The 21,868-nt window shown below is 43.0% G+C and overlaps 1 protein-coding gene across 1 annotated transcript in view; it reads right to left on the reverse strand.

Annotated features, from left to right (window-relative positions):
* Nucleotides 1–393: 393 nt before the first annotated feature.
* Nucleotides 394–21,868, reverse strand: part of LOC143317155 (protein Dok-7-like) — a 33,525-nt gene continuing 12,050 nt past the window's right edge. The window contains exons 6-12 of the mRNA XM_076725133.1: nt 18,876–18,974; nt 17,704–18,488; nt 15,369–15,417; nt 12,896–12,984; nt 11,317–11,386; nt 4,890–5,069; nt 394–1,964 (exon numbers count right to left, since the gene is read on the reverse strand). Coding sequence (XP_076581248.1) covers nt 1,828–1,964; nt 4,890–5,069; nt 11,317–11,386; nt 12,896–12,984; nt 15,369–15,417; nt 17,704–18,488; nt 18,876–18,974 — 1,409 coding nt within the window. The 3' untranslated portion in view covers nt 394–1,827. The remainder of the gene's footprint in view (nt 1,965–4,889; nt 5,070–11,316; nt 11,387–12,895; nt 12,985–15,368; nt 15,418–17,703; nt 18,489–18,875; nt 18,975–21,868) is intronic.

Here is a 21,868-nt window from a genome sequence, read left to right on the forward strand (position 1 = left end):
CGGGCCCAGTAGTAAAACTTTAATGTGTATGTAACTGAGCACAGCTCCGTATGTGCACACTAATCCCACTATTACTGCAAATCTGACAATATTTTGTAAATATAAACAGCATGTTTGCTTAGATTTCTGAAACGTTGGGACTCTAATATGCAAATAAACACAGAACGTAATTATTTGCAAACCATCTTAATTTACAGACAATAGTTTAACATAGTGAACAACTGAGCTAATGTCAATTCAGTTTATGTCAGAAAGGATCAGCAAAGTATCACTTTCTGTTTTATTTATGTGTTGAACATCAGGGTCCCAACGTTTTAGAGTCAGGGTCGGACATTGAAATGCTTCTCGGTAGTGCTGAATGAAAACAGACTCTTCAATAGTAAGGAAGCTTTATATAATATTGCACCAAACTGGTTTACAACTGTACATGGGGGGAAAGTCCCATATGTGATCTACTGTAGCTCTAGAAAAGCTGGAACTCACACATCAAAGCAGTAGTTAATGTTAGAAATAATTTACAAGAAAAGTAGTATGACAAGAAAAAACAGCGCCTTCACAAAAAGGTACTGTCCTTGAACTCTTTCAGCGTAGCTTTACTGTACATACATCATGTCTAACGTGTGTATTTTCAACCCACATCACCTTGATAGAAACAACATGTATTTACAGATATCAAAATAGACAAATCAGAGTATGAGATAAAAACAATATATTGAGTAAAATGGGCTATTAAAATAGCTCTCTGAAACACATACTAAACTATTCTTTCATAATTGCAGTTTCAGTAAAAATGCAAACTTCAAACTTTTTTTTGTATACACATAATGCTGAAAATCGAAGGCCAGGCGGTCAGTTCTGAGATGCATGTTGTTGCTGAGTGATTAAGAAAATCCAGTGCTTTTTACCATCTTCCCTGCTTTGAATTTTTTATGAAGACATTTCCACAGTAAATCCTTCTCCATGTGGACTGTGACGCAGACAAAAGCCCCAAAAGCAGCGATGAGATTCTGTTCATATGATAAACAGCGATCGACTAGTTACACCCAGGCAAAAAAAAAAAAAAAAAAAGCATGCACAAATGTCCTGCTTGATTTTTTTTTTTTAAAGTGAGCCTAAAGTTTGCAGCATTCTGAGTAAGACTGGATGGAAAGTTCCCCCGAATATGAAGATACTAAAAAGCGAGCTTTGTGCAACTACATGTGGAATCACTGAGGAATAAATGAGCGTGAACTCCTCGTGAGAATAAACAGCATCTCTGCTCCCTCTTCTGCAGCCACCCTGCCTCGTTCTCCCAAACAAGGTCAAAAACAGCATACTGCATGTTATTAGGGATGGCCTGAGTGAGCTGTGAAATGCCTCTGCTCTGGGGGTTTGTGGGGCCACTGACTCAGCGCAGGACTGGCACATCTTCCTCCAAGTTAGCCTGAGGCTCCAGCACTGACATAATGCCATTTAATGAGATGCCTCACAAGAGTCCACAACGGAGACCAAGATTGAAATGCTGCTCCTGATCCTGTGCCAAACCTTTCTGAGGAGGCTCCATCTTCAAGTTGCTTTTAGAATACAGAAGCAAGTCTAAATGTGAGGAGAAATGGACACTTGGCAGACGACTGGATGAAGAAACTTCCAAAAAAAAAAAAAAAACTGTATTCAAAAGATGGAGCAGAACAGAAAATGCATCTCAAAGTAAACCTCAGAAGATCTTTGGGGAGACATATGGGCTGAAAAAACCCTCAGCCATGTTTCCTGCAAACGTTACAATTTGATGTAGTGCGGTGGTCTTGGGCAAAAACATTCTGCTGAGACGACAGTTTAGAGATGAAGAAGTCAATGTGGCGTCGCCTTTCTTCTCAGCTCCAGAGTGTGAAGGCCCTCCTGCCGACCCAGGGCGTGCTGCGTGCCCACTTTGTGGGCCGTCTCTGTAGCTGTGATGTCAATCTGGGCGTACTTGGTGGAACTCTTTCCTGTCGAGACACAAAAACAGCCCCTCACTCAACTTGAAGCAAGTCAGAGAAAGTTTCGTGCTGCTCTTTCTCCTTTGGTTTGCTACGACAAAGCTAGCTGCTTTTGGTAGCACATCGAGCTCAAACGATTAGCAGAATATTATACGAATAATTTGATGTGAAGATTGATACCACTGTCATGTCTGTACAGTAAATATGATGCCACAGGTGGATTTTGTTACCTTCAGACAGAGCGAAGCTAATTGCTTCTCCATCTCCAGTCTTTGTGCTAAGCTAACCTGCCACTTTCTCTGCAAAAGTTCACTGGTTCTAGCTTCCTGGATGTTAATATTTGCTGTTTTTCTAAGTATTTCATAACCTGAAGTGGAATTCTTGCTGAAGCCAGACGGGAGAAGAGGGAAAAGATCTTTTCCAAGGAGAAAAACCTTCAGCGGTGTTCTTTCCTCTTCTTTCAGTTCTGATACAACTGGTGCTAAAGCAGCATCTACGCTAACCTCTTCACAAGCCACCATTGTTGCTTTCAAAGAAGAGTCGCTTCTCTTGCTGTTGTCACATCTAAACCACAACTGCCTGGAGCTGCCAGCAGTTCCTCGCAGAATGCTGATTGGTTGGAGCCACTCTGGTTCACATGACCTGAAGCCTGGACAGATGGGCTCTCAGGATCTCATGGATCCAGCTGCCTCAAGTCTTCCATAACAATATCTTTTCATGTTGGACTATTGGTCAAAGCAAACATTTGAAGATGTCACCTTGAGCTCTGGGTACTTGTAATGGACACTTTTCACTATTTGCTGACGTTCTTTGGGCAAAAAAAATAATCATTCATTTTAGCAAAATCTGCAGAAGGGACATTCTTGTTGTGGCTGACAGCAAAACATTACTGAATCATCTTCATGACGACTGATGTAGACATCCAAACAAACATGACAACAGAGAGTTCAGGCTGAAGCACATCTCTGCCCTCACTGCCAACCTGACCGCTTAAGGCAGCGACAGAGCATCGCCACACAAAGCAGAAGAATATGCAAATGATTCGGATGAAGCCTTTAAAATTCCCCTCATGCGCCGCCTTCCATATGCAAGTCCCTAGCATTGCCATAATTTGCTGCCCTTCCTTGTGTGGAAATCAAGGTTGAATCACGACGGCAAAATGTGCATGAATACACAAATGCTCATCACTGTACCGCCGCCTCCTGCTTGACTGATGCGTTTTACAGTCTCAAAGTCGAGGAAATCAAAACCTCCTAACACATCAATAGTCCCTGGAGGAGGATTCCACTTGAGCCAGTGAATTCACAGCTGTGATCTGAATGCCCTGTGACCCCCTTTTCAGTAGCGAGATGGGACACCCCCCCCCCCCGCTCCCAGGTGACAGATTAATGAGGCCGCATGCCGGGATATAAACTGTACCGCTGACATCAGATATTGACCTCGCTCATGTCGGAGCCCGAGCGGTCCTCGTTTTCCTGAGGGCAATGACGCTAATAGGCGGCTTGTCTGTCAATTACAGCTCACTGCCGCGTCTCCGATGACAAGGACGCAGCTGTCTTTTAGTGAGACGAGAGGAAATCGGCTCAATCATCTGGGAGCGATTCCTGAATCTCTGACAAAGTAAAACAGAATTACAGAACAATCGCGCGTCGAGAGCGACTCCTCGGCCTCGCTCGATATCGATATCCTGCTTTATTTTCAGTTGCCTCTTTCATATCTGTCCGAAGGACTTGAGCAGAAACTGTATTATTTACAAAACTGCTTTTCCACAGTGCACAGACCAGAACACAAGCGCACACAGGACACCGTGTACACTGAACAAAGACGAGAACATAAGGCCACGACAGAGGTCACTTTACTTTCATTTTAACTCCAAACCTTTGGCATTAAAAATCTTTTTACATCTAATCTATTAATGATCTTCATTAGAAATTCTCATGAATGTTTCATGAATTTCTATTGGAGATCTGAATATGCATTAAAAGGCATTTGTGATTTTCTGGGTTATGATGATGACACCGTGTCCGGTGTCTCTGTAGGGTCCTTTCCATAACGTTGTCAGACTCTAACAATCTGAGCCTGTTGGTGGCAAAAACAAACACTTGTAGTGGACGTACACTGACGGAGCGTAATTGCCCAGAGGGATTACATCTCAGTCTGTTTTGCAGCACCACATTGGACCAATTAGCCACCTAGACACAAAAACATTGGAAAATATGTAACTATCACTATCAGTGAAAGCTTATGATTGTGAGTAATGGGTGAAAACATTAGAGTTAAACCACCATCAGGGAGGTTTGCAGCAATGTTTTATGTCTTACTTATCTGCCTCTTGTTGCACAGCACTAACTAGATTTCTCTCCACAGGTGGAGTTGACCACCCTGACTGTTACATGGCTGCCGTCTGAATAAGGTAAAAAAAAGTTTAAAGCTCATCACTATCGCTTCAGGGACAAACGTCATATCAGCACTTTTCACCCCCCTAGCGTTTCTAAGTGGTATTATATTTGGTGCCGCTGTCAAAAACAAGCGGATTGCTTTCCCTTTTCCTCTGAGTACACCGCACTGGTTTCCAAATTTCGATGAAGAAATTATCAGTTTTGGTTCTCACAAACAACCAACTACAGCAGGGGTTGGTGTCGGGGTGGAGGGAGGAGTAAAAGAAAACATGAGGAGAGAAAGTGTGACTTTATTCGTTCACTTAGTCATAAATGGAGACATGAAAGCAGACAGAAACGGTGTCAGCCTCCGTTTTCCCAGGAGAACGTAGCCGGTGGCAGACAATTGCAGAGTGAAAGCGAAGCTTACAGGGAACCAATCTAAACGCTGACGGTGTCATTATTCTGTGAAATCAACATTTACTTCATAACGATAAGTTAAAAGCAGAAAACGTGTCTACTGGCAGTTTCGAAAGTATTTCAGATGCATCCTTACTCTGAGGCTGGAGATGTGCGACGCCCCCTCGGGTGCCAGGACCTGGCTCCTGCAGCTCCAGCTCCATGTAGTTGAGCTGCTTTTTGGATGTGGGACTAACGGGAATATTCACGTACGTCACACCTTCGCCGCGAGGCCTTTCAGGAAGCGGTGCCTCGGGGGGGAAAACGAACACTGCCCCTACAAGAGGAACAAAGTGTTAATTAGTTTGAACACTTATTTTTATCAGCAAAATCCCTGAAGAGACCAAAACCAACAAGTAATTCATCCTGCTAACGAGATTTGTCTGTGTAGCCACAGCCTGATAGCTTACACTGTATCTCCATGCCAGATAACTCCACTGTCATCCAAAATCCATTTCAGACACATTAAAAGAGCCATGCACTCGCATTTGGATGACTGTTTCTTCACTACAATGAACGTGGCCAGTTATTTCACAGTATTTTGAATGACTCACTTTTTTTTTTTTAGGGATTTGGCTCTATTTTTCCACACTGACTGTGTTCATTGTAATAAAAAAAGGCACTTTAAAGCAACAGTATGGCTCTTTTATGTTTCTAATGGTTTCTGGACAACAATGGAGTCGTACTGCACAGAGGAATGAGCTCGATCAGGCTGTGGATACACAGGCAGCACAGAGGCTCGTCAGTTCACTGTTGGCTTTCGTCGTTTTGTGGGATTTACTGATAATATTAAAAAGATAACGCCGCTCTTGCTGAGGCACTTAATTAGAACAAGATCTGTTTTTGTCATTATAACCTTAATTAAAAGTTAATGATGAAGACACCGAGGATAAGGCTGGTGTTATTTTAACACTGTCATTATAACTCGAATCAAAAGCTGGAAGATTTCCCCCTTCAGGGTTTGTAACTCTTGAGGAAACGGTTCTTATCAACAGCCTGATGTCACATTGAAACACAGACATCTGCAATCGAGTCAAGATTATTTTCAAGCGTTAAGCACAGCAGCAGACTACGGGCTGAGCAGTTAAACTGGCACAAAGTGTAACCCAGTGAATGAGTCTTTCCCCCCCAGAGGCTTCTTCTTCCTCCCCCACAATTAACTTATGAGATACATTACAATCATTTTGCACTGAGGCGGTAAAACTCTAATTCCACCATCAGAGCTCCAGTCTATCCAATAACCAATTCTTTGGATGTGTGAAAACATTCTGGTGCGTTCACTGACCCAAATTTCTTGTTTATCCAATTAAAAATTCTCGTTTAGCAATAATTTGATGGTATTTTTCAAGTGAAACCCAAACAGGAGCACAGTTTGCAGTGTGATAGTTTCCTTCTGTAAATTTGATCCACATAAAACAACTTTGTAAACAACACAAAATCCAGTTTTCAACTCCAACAGAGGTCAAAAAATAACCAAACCACTGTTAAAAGCATGTGCATTTACACAACTGGGCAAAAAATGGGCCCTTTTAATGGAAACCTGACTGAACTGCTGCTGAACATAAGCCGTGTTATATTCTGGGTAAAACCAGCAAATGCTTAAAAAAAATCTATGCAACTGATCAAACAGCACAGTCAGCAGAAAAAAAAGGTGTCAAGTAATACTAACAGGAAATGTCGCCTCAATCCATTTCAGCTTAATAGCTTTTCCTGTCTAACACACAAATTATGGCCACAGCGTTGCCTAAAGTGCTCTGTCCGTGTGATTTATTGTTCTTGATAAATGGTCCACCTGTCATAAACCTAAAAGCCGCCCTGGATAAAAAGGTGCAGAGTTGACTTCGCTGCTGCCTGGCTGAATGCTGCTCAGCTCAACGTCTTATTGACACGGTTTCAGAGCGACCTCGTGGAGCATGTGCATACTTCAGCTCAGTGACAGGTATCATCCGATGCTTTTTTTTACTGCAATGCCAGCAAAGATCGCAGCAACCTTCAAATACAGGCCAAGTACACTCACGGATATCTGAGAAATCTGCATGACCTCAATACATCTGTTCTCCCTCGTGAATAGAGACTAGTGAAAAGCAAGATGTACTGCAGTGACAGAAACATGCCTTAGTGATGTTAGTTGTGTACAAATACAACAGCTGAGAGAAAAAAGACAAATTGACCCATTGCTGAGATTCGGCTCCCCTTCAGCTGACGTGTTCACAGGAATCACATATTGAAATCTAGTTTAGTCAGTGTGTGAAACTGTTTGCATCACTCCTTTTTTGTCCTCATATTACATCACCGAGCTCTTCCAGCTGTCAATGAGGACATTGTAAAAGACTAAATTTTCAGTCATTTTTAGCCTCATTTACACAGGATCCATTCAGCCAGAGCATCCCTCACAGCACTGACTCACCACCAGGGCTGCATCCATTACCTGAATCATCAATTAATCTGACTGAGTCTATAAAACGTTTAAAAAAAGTGTCAAAAATGCCCAATATTCAGTTTACTGTATATGACCCAAAAAAAGCAGTAAATTCTCCAATTTGTTTTGGGCGTTTTCGTTTAATAAATGACTTAAATGATAAATCGATTAACAAAACAGCAGCAGTTTAATTAGTTGCTAATGAATTTTCTAATTAATCAATTAATCGTTTCAGCTCTACTTGACACGTCTTCTCCTATTTATGGACCAATAACTCAAGATTTTTTTCTAAAATGTCTAATGCTTTAAGAGAAAAAAAAAAAACAATCCTGGCTGATAAATCATTGTCTGATTTTTTTTTTTTTTATACGCTGACCACTAACACAAACCCTCCTCTGCCTGATTTCACACACTGGCTTATTCAGGGGTGTGAGGCTATGCTGCCCATGCAGAGCTTATGTAATTCATGTCAAGCACTGCACATCAACAAAAAACTATTACTCACTGACCGATACAATAACACAATAAACACAAAGGGTTCTAGCTGAGCGCTGCTACTTCATAACAAAGCAAACACGAACAGTGCAGATCTGCACCTGTTACTGCGAGACTACTGATGTTTGGAGATTAGAGAGAATATCAAGATCACAGAAAACAGATTAACAGGCAATTCCAACAGGAGTAGGAGTACAACAACAGAAAGCAGTTCAGCTGAGGATATTTACTGCTAGAAACACTAATGAGGCCCTCTGGAACAGTTACAAACCTCCAGCAGTACATTAAATTAATTCATTCGTTAAAGTACAGGCGCTGTCATGTCAGAATCACAATGTAAGTCTATGAGATGCTGTACAGAGATGCAGAGCTGTAAATTATGTTTGAAGGCCGGGAAATACGCAACATTTGGTGACAAAGGAGATTTTCTCCTGCTATTGACTCTTCCGAATTGGCAGCAAGCAGCGGCCATTATCCGCAGCATCAACCCCAGGGGACACTCGGGCAGTCAGTGAGAAGCCATTAGACGCCAGCGGGGTCTCGGTGGGTGCAGCCTTTGGCAACGTCTAAGAGGCCTGATACTTAATTGATCAGACTCTAAGCACAACTCACAGGAGTGTGGTGTTTTATAATAGCTGCCATTACAACAGCGGGTTTGCCCACAGCTCAAAAGCTGAGGGGACTTCTCCATAATACACTTTGTGAAGGCTTCAGGCGTGATGCTGGAGACAATACCTGGCTGAGTTTAGCGACCCTCACTCAAAGACTGAACTGCTTTTCAGGGGAAAACAGGTCTAATGACCTCTGTGTCTTCAGGGTGAGAGGCCAGGCACAGAGGAAAACATGTCTAACTGAACCCAAACGAGTAACAACTTCACCCAACATGCCAACACATGACAAACCTCTTGTCGCACCTGTTTTTTTTTTTTTTTAACTTTTCCCCCTCTTTCTCCCCAGTTTCGCCTGCCAAAAAGGACTTCACCTGGACAACACTGGCCCCTCCCGGATCCCATCCTACCGCAGAGACAAACACCACGTTCCCTGACAGCCTCACACCTGCAATGTCATCAAATCATACGACCAAGACAAAAGCCAAAGGTACCACTGCCAGGGGTCTCCTACACACAGCAGCCAGTTTATTAGGTACACCAAGCTAAAACTAATGCAGTCCTACCATAAATCCTCCCTTCATGACGGTTATAATGCTCAGATGTTGTTGTTGAGGTGGCTTCAGGGAGGCTGTTTGATCATTTTGGAGGATGTCGTTTGCGGTGCTGTTGAGCTGTATTGCATTATGAAGAGGGCAGACAAAATTTTACAGTTAAACCAACATCTGTGTTTCAACCAAAACTCCAAACCTTCATGAAGGTGGGGCTTACTGTAGGACAGTCATATTAGATTGCATTAGTTTTAGCTCGGTGTGCTTAATGAACTGGTGACTGAGTGTAGATCACTGCATTGAAAGACATCTGCCAACTGTCTACTCAAAGCTTTGGCGGCCAAACACAGCAGAGAGAGCAGACGTCTCAATATATCACCATCAGTCGTAGCTGCTAACTGCACCGTTTTAATATGAAGCATTACCAAAACTACTGATATCACATGAACGTTTTGTACTCATTTCAGCTGCCATCGAGCCCTGGACCTCGTTGCCTCCTGCACGTTCCCGTCCATTAACCGCTCACTGAGGCAGAATGATGGGAGAGATGACGTGGGAGCCGAGCTGTGTGTGTGTAGGTACATGAACATGATTGATAGATTTGGTGCCACACTGTGACAGCTGCTGCGACTTTCTAGAGCAGGTGTGCATTAGACTGAGGGCATGTTTCTGGGTGTGGGATGCTTAAGTGGCCAAACGTCCCCTGACAACTGTCCCCTCACCTCACCGTCAGGGCAGGTATCCGTTCATGCATCACTGCACTCTCTGGTCAGAAACATATCTGTGTTTTCTCTTGACACAATAGGTTCTTATGTAACTTCAGTTTACAGCGTTACATAAAGTGCAGATGAAGACACAAATGCTCACAGTGCAGTGAGTCCTCCACCACACGATGACGAGGAGAGGTCGCCGAACCCAGCCCTTTATTCTAAATGACACTAATGGCAACGCAAATTACGCAGGTGTATTATACCTGTGTTGCTGTACAGGCTCGTGTTTGGTTCATCTCTCACGTCACGAATCAGCTAAATTATATCAACTAAATTAGCCCCAATTTGTCCTTTTCATGTACTGTCACAGTAACAAAAATGTAAAAAGAAGCCAAATTTGGGGCATGGTCAGTACTTAGTGACACCCCCTCTGGCCTCTATCAAAGCCTGCGAAGGCTTTTTGTAGCCAGCTAAGAGTCTTTCCGGTCTTGTTTGGAAGTTTTTGCTCATTCTTCCTTTTAAAAGGCTTCTAGTCCTGTGAGATTATTGGGCTCTCTTGCTTACTCTGCTCTTTTGAGGTCTGTCCACAGATTTTTAATGATGTTTAGGTTGGGGGACTGTGAGGGCCATGTGCAGGTGTCACTGCACAGTAGTACAGAGCACCACCACTCCAGAGTCAGCTAATCTTTTGTAGTGAAACGGGAGGTTTGGTCGGACTTTTGTGAAATCCTATGAGTAGTCTGTAAAAGTTTTCTCAGCTTGACCTCCATTGTTCCTGTTAACTGACATTACGAACTGAGGAAACTACCTGAAAATGCTTTGCTATGTTTTTTTTTAGCAGGCTAGATTTGTCACCTATAGTTACACCTGGTTATTACTGGATGTAAACATTTAGCAACAACTTATTCGTATGGGGTATACACTTCAATGTGTAAATTGCCACTTAGTAAACACTTACATTATAACTAGGCCAAGCTCAGCGGTGGAGGACATACTCAGACCTTTTACTTATGAACAAGTACCAAAACCACAGTCTAGAAATACTCATCATTTTGGCATGCAAAAGTACAAGTAAGTGAGTATTATAAATATAATCAATCGTCAAATTTCAGAGTGTTATATTATTGATGCATCGCTAAAGTTGCAGCAGGTGAAATTGGGGCTAATATTAGTTTCTTCATGTGCTAACAGGGACCTTAATCCATTAAAAATACATAATTTGTTTGATTATATTCTGTATTCATAATTGGACTCTGCAAAGTAGCAAGTAACTAAAGCTGCATATAAATGTAGTAGTAAGTATAAAGTAAAATGAATATGCTCAAACTCACAGTACAGTACTTCGTTATATCGCACCGCTGGCTAAGTCTGAACTTGTCTGAACACGCTATTTACAAGTAGCCACTTCAGGAAGAAAACTTTCCATCAACGTCACAGCCCATTAACAAAGATAAAGTCAAGTAAACACTGCATGTGCGGTGCTCATGTCTGTTCCTGCCTCGTGCCAGTCTGCCATGTCAGACCCTGAATGAGCCTAATTTTACTTATCCATTCATTTGAATTCATGCTCACCAAGCAGCAGGTGATGCGTTCGTGGCTATGACGATTCAGGTGCATGACTCATCCATTTAACTCGCTATCTGTGAGTGAGTGTAAGTCCTGGTTATTGTAAGAAGGCTGGGTAATGCGCGGCTGAAAAAACAACCTGCTTATGCTCATCACTTGATGTCAGCCCACTCACCTTCAGTCTCCTGCAGGAACCTCTGCTGACCACAGCTGCCCATCAGCTCGTACTTGCTTTTCTCGTCTGCCTGCCAAGACACACAGACAGCAAGAAACTGTTGATTAAGTTAATTACATAAGAAATGCGACTGACTTTCTCCTCAACAGCTTGGCGGACACGTCAGGAGTATTTATAGACAGAGGCTGATATTCAGGATTTACTCAGAGGCTCAGGGCTATGACTTACATGCGGAAACACTGTCTGCAATGCCTCATCGTTATGGAAGGGATAACCGTGCCTTTTAAATTGCTGCCACATAATCTCTGATTCCAGACAGCCACTGTAAGCACAGCTATTGTGGTGTGAAAATTGGTGGTGGAGTGCAGCCGTATTGCTTTCAGTCTCACTGAGAGGCCACAGTGCACACAAAGAGGGAGTCCTTGATGGGACCACCGTCATGCTGGGAATGAATGAGGCTTGTACATGAAAGCCGATGTCTCTGATCAGCTGATTTAATTGGTGCATTTTCCAGCAGTTCCATACTTCACTTTGTAACTACTGAAATTGTCTTTTAAAATTGTTTTCCATATTACAATCAGTGGCATGGAGCTCTGTGATGTATGGCTGGAAAATAAACTGAATCTAATTTTCTGTATTAGTTTACTCGTAACTGAATTTTGTATACATAAATCATCTGTACTCCATAAAATGTTGTTCATTTCTTTTCGGAAATACACTCACTGGCTCTCATCCCATAAGTTAGATGAGGAGATACCACTCCAATGTCTGTGCGTTAAGTGTGCAGCTGGATCCAGAAGACCATCAGCTTAGCTTAGCATGAAGACAGGAAGCTGGAGGAAAGTCCTCACCTCTAAAGTTGCTAATTAGCCAAAACTGGCCAAAGCAAGAAATGACATACAGATGCATTATAGAGGTAAATATATCAACTAACTAACTCAATTAACTGCAACTGGTACAACCTGGATAAAACTAATGCAGTCTAATACAAAGCCGAGAGTTAGAACACCAACAAAATCCAATATAAGACCATAAAGTTGATCCAGCAGCTCTCTAGAACAACATAAAATGAGTATTTGTGAGGTCGTATCATCCAACCCTACTGCTGTACTGCTTGACTTCTTTTCCTTTTGGCTGGACGAACACCTCTGAGAACAATGTGTCTCATCGCACACCCACACTGAAGCCGAAAATGCGTAACATTAAGCTTAAGAGACAGTACATACATTATGCACAATGGTGTATTGCTATGATTTCAGCCCATCACACAGACTGAGAACATCGCAGAGACAATCCCGACTTTCTCAGCCTCTTAATCCCACCAACTGGACAAGAAGTTCCAAACTACAAAATGCTGATTGAACGTATTTTTTCCATGTCCAATTTCAGATATTACTTGAGCCGTTTTTAAAAACTAGCCTCTGAGAGCTGCTATTCACGCTTTATAATAGGTATTCTCATGATATCAGACGTTTCCCCAAAAATGTTTAGCTGAACTCAGAGCACAATGAGTTACACAGTCAAAATGTGTGAGCGGTTGATAGCATAAAGCGGATTAGAGAGTTTTGGATTGGCCTACCTCTGAGTTCCTCTCCGGCGCCCGACTCTCCATGATCTCATAAGCAGGATCAGCTCTGTGTCTTTCCTCTTTACTATTAAGCCTTTTGTCTGGTGGGAGAGAAAAATATAGTGTGTTTTAAATATAAGATACTAAACTCCCTCCAATTTTGTGCCAATAGCCAGAGCAGAAAAATAATCCCACATTGTGCTTCCTTAATCCATTTAGTGAATCAAAGCAGACAGGGTGCTCTCTGGGTATAAATGCATGCATTCCTGCAGATCCAAAGATGGGAACAAATAACAGTGGATTGATTCATCACCTCATGGGGAAACAGCATCCCTGGCACTGGAAAGAAGAGCTGTGCTAACAACGTGGAAACATGCAGGATGCAGACATCACAAGCTCAACATGCAGCAGACAGTGCCATTTATCAAGACCTGAACATCGTTATCACGTTCAGTTTCTCATGTAGAGAGCCTTTATTTTGTTGCCTGACTGACACAGCAGCACTGACGAGATGGTAGCCCGACACTTTTTGATAAGGACTTCCTTCTATCTCTGTTACAAGACATTTTACAGTCTTAAAAACAGGGGCAGGGACAAGGTCTCTAAATGTCCTCAAACAAATGTTTCTTACTTACTGATCAATATAAATGCAGATATATTTGCATTAAGATGCTGTCTGTTACATCATCCTGGCAGATTTATCACCCGGACTCTCACTGGCATATGCACACAGTTGCCAGTTTAGCAGGTACAGCTACATAAAACTAACGCGGTCTAATAAATCAGTCCTGCCATAAATCCTCCCTTCATGAAGGTTATAATTTAACGGTGTTGCTGTATACAGAGAGGTGTTTGTTATTTTGCTAACCTTCACCAAGTGAAACAGGGTGGACAAAATAATAGACACCACTCCATATAACATAATGCATAGTAGGACTGTCGTATTAGACTACATTAATTTGAGCTAGGTGTACCTAATAAGCTGCCAACTGAGTGTCTATCAGCCAAAAACAAGAAACATCAGAAGAAATATTAAAGAGACTGTAGGTTTGTTGCAAAGTGTCACTATTACATAGTTTGTCCACCAGAGAGTGCTGACAGGTCCATTTTTCACAGTTTTGGAATAACATACATAAATAAATAAGATGCATTGTTATCAGGTTTTTTGGAACCACCGAGGATTATAAGTTTGAACTGATGGCTTATTAGTGCACAATAAAGAATTCAGGAATGTTTTATAGCTCATTTACAAGCAAGTTGTTAATACCCTTTTCCAAAAGGTAAGCAATCATAAGGCCCTCTCAGTCAAATATATTTGACAACCTGGCAACCCAAAAGGTGGTTTACAGGTAATTTATGAGACATCAGTGAAGGATTTATTAACCATTAATTAAAACAGTTACAACCCTTTACAGCTGGGCCCTCATTAGAAAGAGGTACTGATTTCTTGTTTCAGTCAGTCTCAAGTACAGCCTATAAATCACCACTGTTATAACTGTTCACAAGTCAAGAAGCTCAGTCATTAAAACAACACAAACAAAAGCAGAGATCACAGAGTGCAGACAGAAAACAAAGCAGTTGATTAAACAAGAAAAGACAAGAAGAAGATCCATTTCAAAGGACTGAAGAGGAAAAGGACACCCGAGGAGTCGTAGAAGCTTTGAAGAGGCCTCTTACCTTCGCTGGTCACCGTCCAACCATTCATCTCTTCATACTGACACGGCCCGCCCACACTCTGTGATCCATCACTGCCACCTTGATAGAGCAGGTCCTCATTAGCAGCAACTTCATGTTCTTGGCTTTTGTTCAGGTGAAGGCCAGGTGGACAGGTTTGTGCAGTGGAAACATTCCCGTTGCGGTACATTTCAGCAGGTGCGACCCGTGGAGGAGGATGGCAGCGCTCTCGTTGACACTTCAAACAGCTTTCATAAATGACAGCTCCTTTGTCTTGCTGTGAAACTTGTGATGGTACACGGGTGCCAGTTGGTGCAGATTTGAGCTCATTTCCAAATCTTGGGCTCATTGACTCATACAAGTTCAGTCTGTTAGTTGTCGCCTCTGGCTGCCTATCTGCAGTTGGAAACCCTAACAGATCGGCTAAGAGACTGGCTAATTTCACTCTTCCTTTTTTTGGCAGCGGTGAATCGTCACTCGTCCTCGCTGTTGCCTTCTCTGAGCTGTGGATGCTTCCAGAGCCAGGAGAGGCACACGATTCCTCCAGAATCTTCTTCTCTGCAATATTGTCTTCACTGGCAGAACTCGGTCTGCATGGTGATTTGTCAACACTTTGATCTGCTGGATTGAAAATATGATGTTCTGGAGGCAAAAAAAACCCCTTCAACACACTGAGATTTCCCAAATCAAATCAGTAAGCTGCTACAGCAAACCGTAAACACGTCCTCCCAAACGTGCAATAACTCTGCTCATGCATGCAGGACATCAATGCATGCAGCGTGCATGCAATATTTCAACTGATTACACTCACCTGGTATGGCAGGTACTGCTGAACCACTTGCAGGGATGCACGGTGTCCCCTGTGAGATGAGACAGGAAATTATACAACTTGCATTCTTAACTCAAAACTGGCTTAGTTAGATGGTATTTATGTGAACCATAAATGAGCGAACACCTTAGCCTGGTGTATAAATATGAGGCATTCTAATGGAAAATGCTGCCAATGATTTATATTTCTTCTAACTGTCAACAGTCAGTGCATTAATCTGTGTCTCATACATCCTGCCTTCTGCAGCCTGTCTGTCTGAGGTTCTCACTGCAGGTGGAAATCTGGAAAAACGGGTCACAAATATTCACTTTCTATTCAAAAAGAGTGAGGCAACACGTCAACCAGTGCAGCCATGTGCAATAAGCTATATCAGGCTTCGGCTGCTCAGAACATACTTCTTCGGAGGATCAATTCATTGTTGCTTTTGGCCCATCACTGGGAAATGTTGACAATAACAAAAATATACAGCATCACCAGGCTCACCATCGTGGACTCACTTTCAAAGCTGAGAGGTGTGATGGCTCTGAATGTCACATCCCTTAGCTGTCAGATGACCACATCCATCACACACAGCATATTCCACACCTTTTCCACACTTTGATGTGTTGTAGATTTATTACCCACACTCCCCCTCAGTGCCACTGCAATTACAGTATAATTAATTATGATAAAATGACCTTCATGCATTCATGAATATACTCCAAAATATGTGAAATGACATTTGTTTGAGGATTTAGTTATGGCTGAATGTATTCTTGTGAACTAGCCCTGTCACTGTAAGCCAGTAAATACAGGGGTGGATTGTGTTGCTCACGCTGAGGGTGATAAATGCCCTCCCACACTGCTCATGCCTGATCCATCAGCTTCAAGCCAATAACTCTCATGTTTAATTTAGTTCACTGAGGACCGCCTCGAGTGAAGCAGAGACAAAGAAAACATTTTACTCAGGTAATCAAATGCAACTTGCATTCTTAACTAGATGCACTACCAGCAGGTGGAGCTGTATGTTTGGAGGATTCAATGAAAGTGGACAGAAAAGCTTCTACTGAGTTTGCGCCAGGACGTTCTAACTGTAAGGAAGCTCAAGCTCAGCCTCGTGGAGTGGAGCTGACTACAAATGTCAAGATGATACTTGATAATGCCGTGCAGATTCTACTGAATCACAGACACGAAGAACAAATTCACACCTATAAAACTGATACAAATGACAACATATCATAGCCAAGCAGCATCTATCTCAAAAGATCAAGGGGAAAAACTGACTTCTCACGTCCAACACGCCTTTCTTCACTGACAGAAACAGGAAGTCAATCCATGGAATAGGTGATCATCACAAAATTAATCCACAGCTATGCTAATAGATTCAAGTCATTTCCAAGCAAAATGCCAAACATGCTTTGGTTCCAGCAACACATAATGTGAATGTTTGCTTATTTCTTTAGACCTCTGTGATGTTAAACAGGATATCTTTGGGTTTTGGACAGCTGGCTGCATAAGCAAGTGATCTGAAAAATGTACACTTTAACAATTTTCTGACATTGCATGGACCAATCGATTAAGAAAACAAATCACCAGATGAATTGATAATGAAATTAATGCTTGTTGCAGTTCTCAGACAAAGATGGATTAAACTCTTTAGAAGAAATCTGCACCAACACCATGATCACCATGCCAGCCACCTGGGAGACAACTGAATATCATCGTTTATAGTGAGAACCTTTTACTTGCAGAGCGACGCCTCAGAAGCTGATTTTTTTTTATCTTGGGTATAAATGATCTGGTGTTTACATGTTCTTCTCATAGAAAAGAAAACGCTCCGTTAAGCAATAAATAGGAGGTAGAGGTGGGAATAACCACAGGCCACTCACAAGGTCTAAATCTGCTGGATACAAGGACAGTGTCAACCTCAACTGGCTGCTGAAATGCTAACTTGTCAGACAGATGGACCATGGGACTGTTTGTTGTTTTGACACCCAACACAGGGCGGCATCACCGTCAGCCTGCACGATACCACGAAGGTCATATTGACAGTGTGCTCCAGAACAGATGATAGAGTGATGATGAGGCCTGTTCACACAAGCTGCTACTGTATGACAGGGAGTTATAAAGCAGAGCACGTTCAGAAGACTATCTGAACAGGGAACATGCCTGTTTTTTTAAGTTTTGAGACAAACAGATGGCCAACGCGAATAGAACTACACTTGTGTCTGAGCTTAACTCAGATCTGTCTCTGACAAAAGGGTAGAAACACACAAAATGACTTTAAAAAGCAAGATTTTCATCTGCAGAACTGACACAAAGACATTTCTCTGCTCACCTTAAATCCACCACACACTGAGCAGATGGTCACGATGGTTTTGGGGACAGAGCAGCAGATGTAGCAGGAGTCTGGGTGTTCACTAGATGGCGCCACCTTGGTTTTCTTACTCTCCTCTGAGGGGCTTGGCAAGTGTTCACTCATTGACTGTCTTTTAGTACTTTCAGAGTGACCCTCACAGGTCACAGCACTGCTTTTATCCCCCTTTGCTGAGTCTGTTGAGGCAGGATTGTCCTTAGTTGGGGTGGATGGTTCACCGTCTTTGGCACCTCCACCTCCCTCCTGTAACAGACTCCTGGGAGTGTCATAGAGATACCTTAGTGATGTTGGTACCTGGTATTCATGTCCAGGGGCAGTGAGGCAAGTACAAGGGCTCAGATCTTGAGCCAAATGGGGAGGCAAGCTGAAAACAGACCCAAAGTCCTCCCCAGGGGTGATATCCAGGCTGCCTGTGTAGGAGGAGAAACTTCCAGAATAAGAGGAGTGGCTGCCGGTGGCGATGCCGCTGTCAGATGAGCTCTGCCGGCCGATCTCCTGAAGCTGCCGGGGGGGCTTAGCAGCAGGCCGGTTCCCTCCTCCCTGGTTGACGGAAAGCTTCTCGATGCTCTGCAACGCCGCTTTGGAGCCCACATGGCCGGTGCTTTCAGGTGGGCTGGAGGCCGGTTCGGTCCAAATGGCCAGCCGGCTGCCAATGCTGCAGTCCGATTGGCTGGTGTCTGACGTGTCGGAAGAACCGGATATGCTGCGGTCGTCTCCACCAGCAGACGGGCAGTACGAGGATGAGGCTGCCCAGAAAGACAACATTAATAAATCTTTACTGGATTTAATCAACTGCTTTAACAGAAAAAAATGCTTTAATCAATAAAACATCACAAACAGCATTTTGTCTGCTTTCCTGCCACTTTTCTCCTGATATTCACCAAATAATAGAAATAATAAATCACTTGTGTGATTAATGTTAAATTCTCAAACTTCATTTAGATCTAAGTACAGCATTATGAAAATCCAGTGCATCATTTGTACTCTTTGGTGGGAAAGAGGGTGCTTTGGGACTAGTGTGTGAAGAAAGATACACATTCAGAGCAGGAAGACTTGCAAACGTTGAGCTGCAGTTTCACTTTTTTCCTTCCTACTCTGAGTCTGAGCACAGCACTACAGCCGCGTGGCTCTACCTGTGCTGCTCCTGTGAGAGAGCATGCTCAGTCGCTTCTCCAGCTCCTGGGCCTCGTGGTTCAGCCTCTCCTCCGAATTCGTCTGACTGGAGCTGGGGTCTGTAAGAGAGAGCATCCAAAGCGCACGCTGCAGTCATCAAGCTAACGAGTGACGACAAGGTAAGTTTAGCAAGTCTTGCCACCGTCGCTGAGACGCGGGATCAAATGTGACGCAGCGGAGCGTTTTTGCACTGCGGTGACACGGACGCAGCTGTGAAAACACATCCTGCTACTCCAGAGAAAAAAGACGGGACACTTTAAACCACAAGAGTCTCGCTCATCTTTCTGTGGCATCGTGAAAGCAAAATGTCAGAAGAGTGAGAAGAATAGCTGACAATCAGTGTGGCAGGAGTGTTGCGTACTATTAGTTGGTCAAGCCCAGAAAAGGGTCACATGGGGGAACACCTTGCAGTATTTGTGCAACACTACAGGGTTTATTAATAGCGCTGCCACGTGGCTCTGTTGGTACGCACCCTGCTGCTAGTGGCTAAAGACTGTTGGTGCTGTTCAAGGATCTAATGTACCTTAGACCATCCAAGGTCAACTGTAACACTGCATCGATTGTTTTTTTTATCTATCAGATCCTCAAACTGTGATGTGGTAAATGCACCAGAACTCTGCAAATGGCTGAGATCACATCCTATACGTGACATACTGACTTATGGTTTATAACAAATTGAAAAAATAACAGACTGGGACAAACTCATAGTTCGATTTTGAAGATAAAATGTTCCCTGAATATCCCGTCTCAAAAAAAAAAAAGAAAAAAAAAGCTGTATGTTCAAAAAGTATTTATCATAAAACCTTCAAAAGAGCCATATAGGCCCTGCTGAAAGTTTGATTATGCAACTATGCCGTCAAGAATCCTAATCGATGAACTTTAAAAGAAATGAATTTGGCCTCCTAATGCAGTCTTAGTGTAGACAAAGAGAAAACATTTCAAGTGTTCGTACCATCATTCAGCTTTTAAATTAAATTAAACTTGACTTCCTGCTCAACTTCGATCTCAAACTATAAGACTAAAGCTCTTTGTCCTGCTGTTGTGCACCAACAAGCACAAGATCCAAACATGAGGCAGCACTGATTTCTCCCTTTCCCTGCTCAAAGATTCATGTGCAGCACTGCAATTCAAGAACCAAAGATGTGTAACTTTACACAAGATTTGAAAAAACGCTTCATATTTGTAATGGTGACACTTAATACTGGGTTTGACCTGTTCTAATTAAAACAACTGTTTTCTCATAACGAGATGTTTTTTGTCACAATGAAAACACATTTCCTTCTCATTTTTTTTGTTTTTAATGATGGCAGTTCTGCACTGGTGTGGTGTCACGAAGCTTTTTACGAATCAAAGGCTGTTTGTGCACCAGCAGCATCGTAACTCAACACTAACTGATATAACTGACATATTTCACATAGCTTGTCATGGCTCCATCCAAATAAAGAGGGCATTGCGCTGCCCCTGCCAACACTTACAAGCTATGAGAAAATTATAGTTTACCACAGTATCTCCACTACCTGCTGTGGTTTGATTATCAGCTGATAGAGATTCACATCATACCTGCCGCCTCACATGCCATCTGCACTCCATTTAAGCAGCTTTCCCTGCCAATGTCGCTATGTAACAAGCGGCACGCCAGCGCGACCGCATGGAGCGCGGCCAAAGAGATCAAAACGGAGTGTGTCTTGGGTAATATCTGCTTGACTAACAGGTGTCGCAGCCTATCACACGCTGTATTTTCGTGGCATGCTCATCCCGGCTAAGCTCCACTAACGCCTCCTCCCCTTTGACAGATACAGTAGCCAGAAAATCCTAATTTGGTCAGAGATGGCTGTGAGCTGAACACAGGCATGAAAAATGTGTCTGTGTCTATGTCCATGAAAAGCTAAATAAATGGCTAACAGCACTTAATGCAGGAAAGTCTGTCATAACCAGTCATAAAGTTGATCATGGCCGGATTTTAAAATCTTAGTGGTGGTTGATCTGCATGCTTAATATGAAGCTACAGCCAGCAGCAGGTTAGCCTAGCTTAGCATAAAGACTGAAAACACAGGGGAAACAAGTAGCCTGGCTCTGGCTGGGGGAAACAAAACCTGCCCAACACATTAAATCTTGTTTAATCCGTACAAATCTGAAGGATAAAAATGACATAACACTCTTCAATCTAACTGGTTCTTCACGTGTTGTTAAAGCCAGGTAGGTCTAACTTGCTGCTGAGCTACATTTTCCACTTGAAGCAGCCATTGCAATCTTCATTCCCTATACTGTTCTCCATTAGGCGGCTAGATTACATTCTTCATCTGCAATTTTTCTAGACAAACGTTGCAGTAATCTAAGTTTAAAGTGCCCCTCGGACCATAAAGCGTATCCTGGAGACTAACAGACAGCAGCACAGCGAAAGGCAGAGAGGCGGAAACAGTACGGCACGCAAGGGTGACAAACAGATAAGTGAGCCTCGGAACATAACAGCAATTAATCAAAACAGAGGTGGAGACATTCAGTCAGGAGCTGAGCGGGACTCGGGCACAGACAAGGACTGAGAGGTGAACCACAAGTGAGGACAAGAGACACAATTAAGGGCTGCAGATAGGAAAAGAGTATAAAATGAGAGCGAGGGGAGAGTGGAGCGCTGGGTGACCGAGTATGAAATGAAGTGGGGGAGGCAGCAGTGGAATCCTGTGGATGAGGTTACATACATGCCCGGAGTGATTAGGAGGCTTTGGCTGCTCTACTTGTGTGAACTGTGACTTTGACCCCATGCTCTCCCTCCGACATCCTCCCTGCTATTTATTCTACTACGCACCACAATAATAGGAGTATGAGCTCAACCTGTGATTGGGCGGCAAGATGTGTGAAAACCAGAATATCCACGAGCGCCCCACAGCTGCCCGGTCCACATTTCCTGTTAAGTTGCACACTGGGTGAGAGAAAATGTTAAAACCGCTAGTGTGGA

Source organism: Chaetodon auriga, chromosome 24 (genome assembly GCF_051107435.1).
Source record: "Chaetodon auriga isolate fChaAug3 chromosome 24, fChaAug3.hap1, whole genome shotgun sequence".
In the NCBI taxonomy this organism is placed as follows: domain Eukaryota; kingdom Metazoa; phylum Chordata; class Actinopteri; order Chaetodontiformes; family Chaetodontidae; genus Chaetodon; species Chaetodon auriga.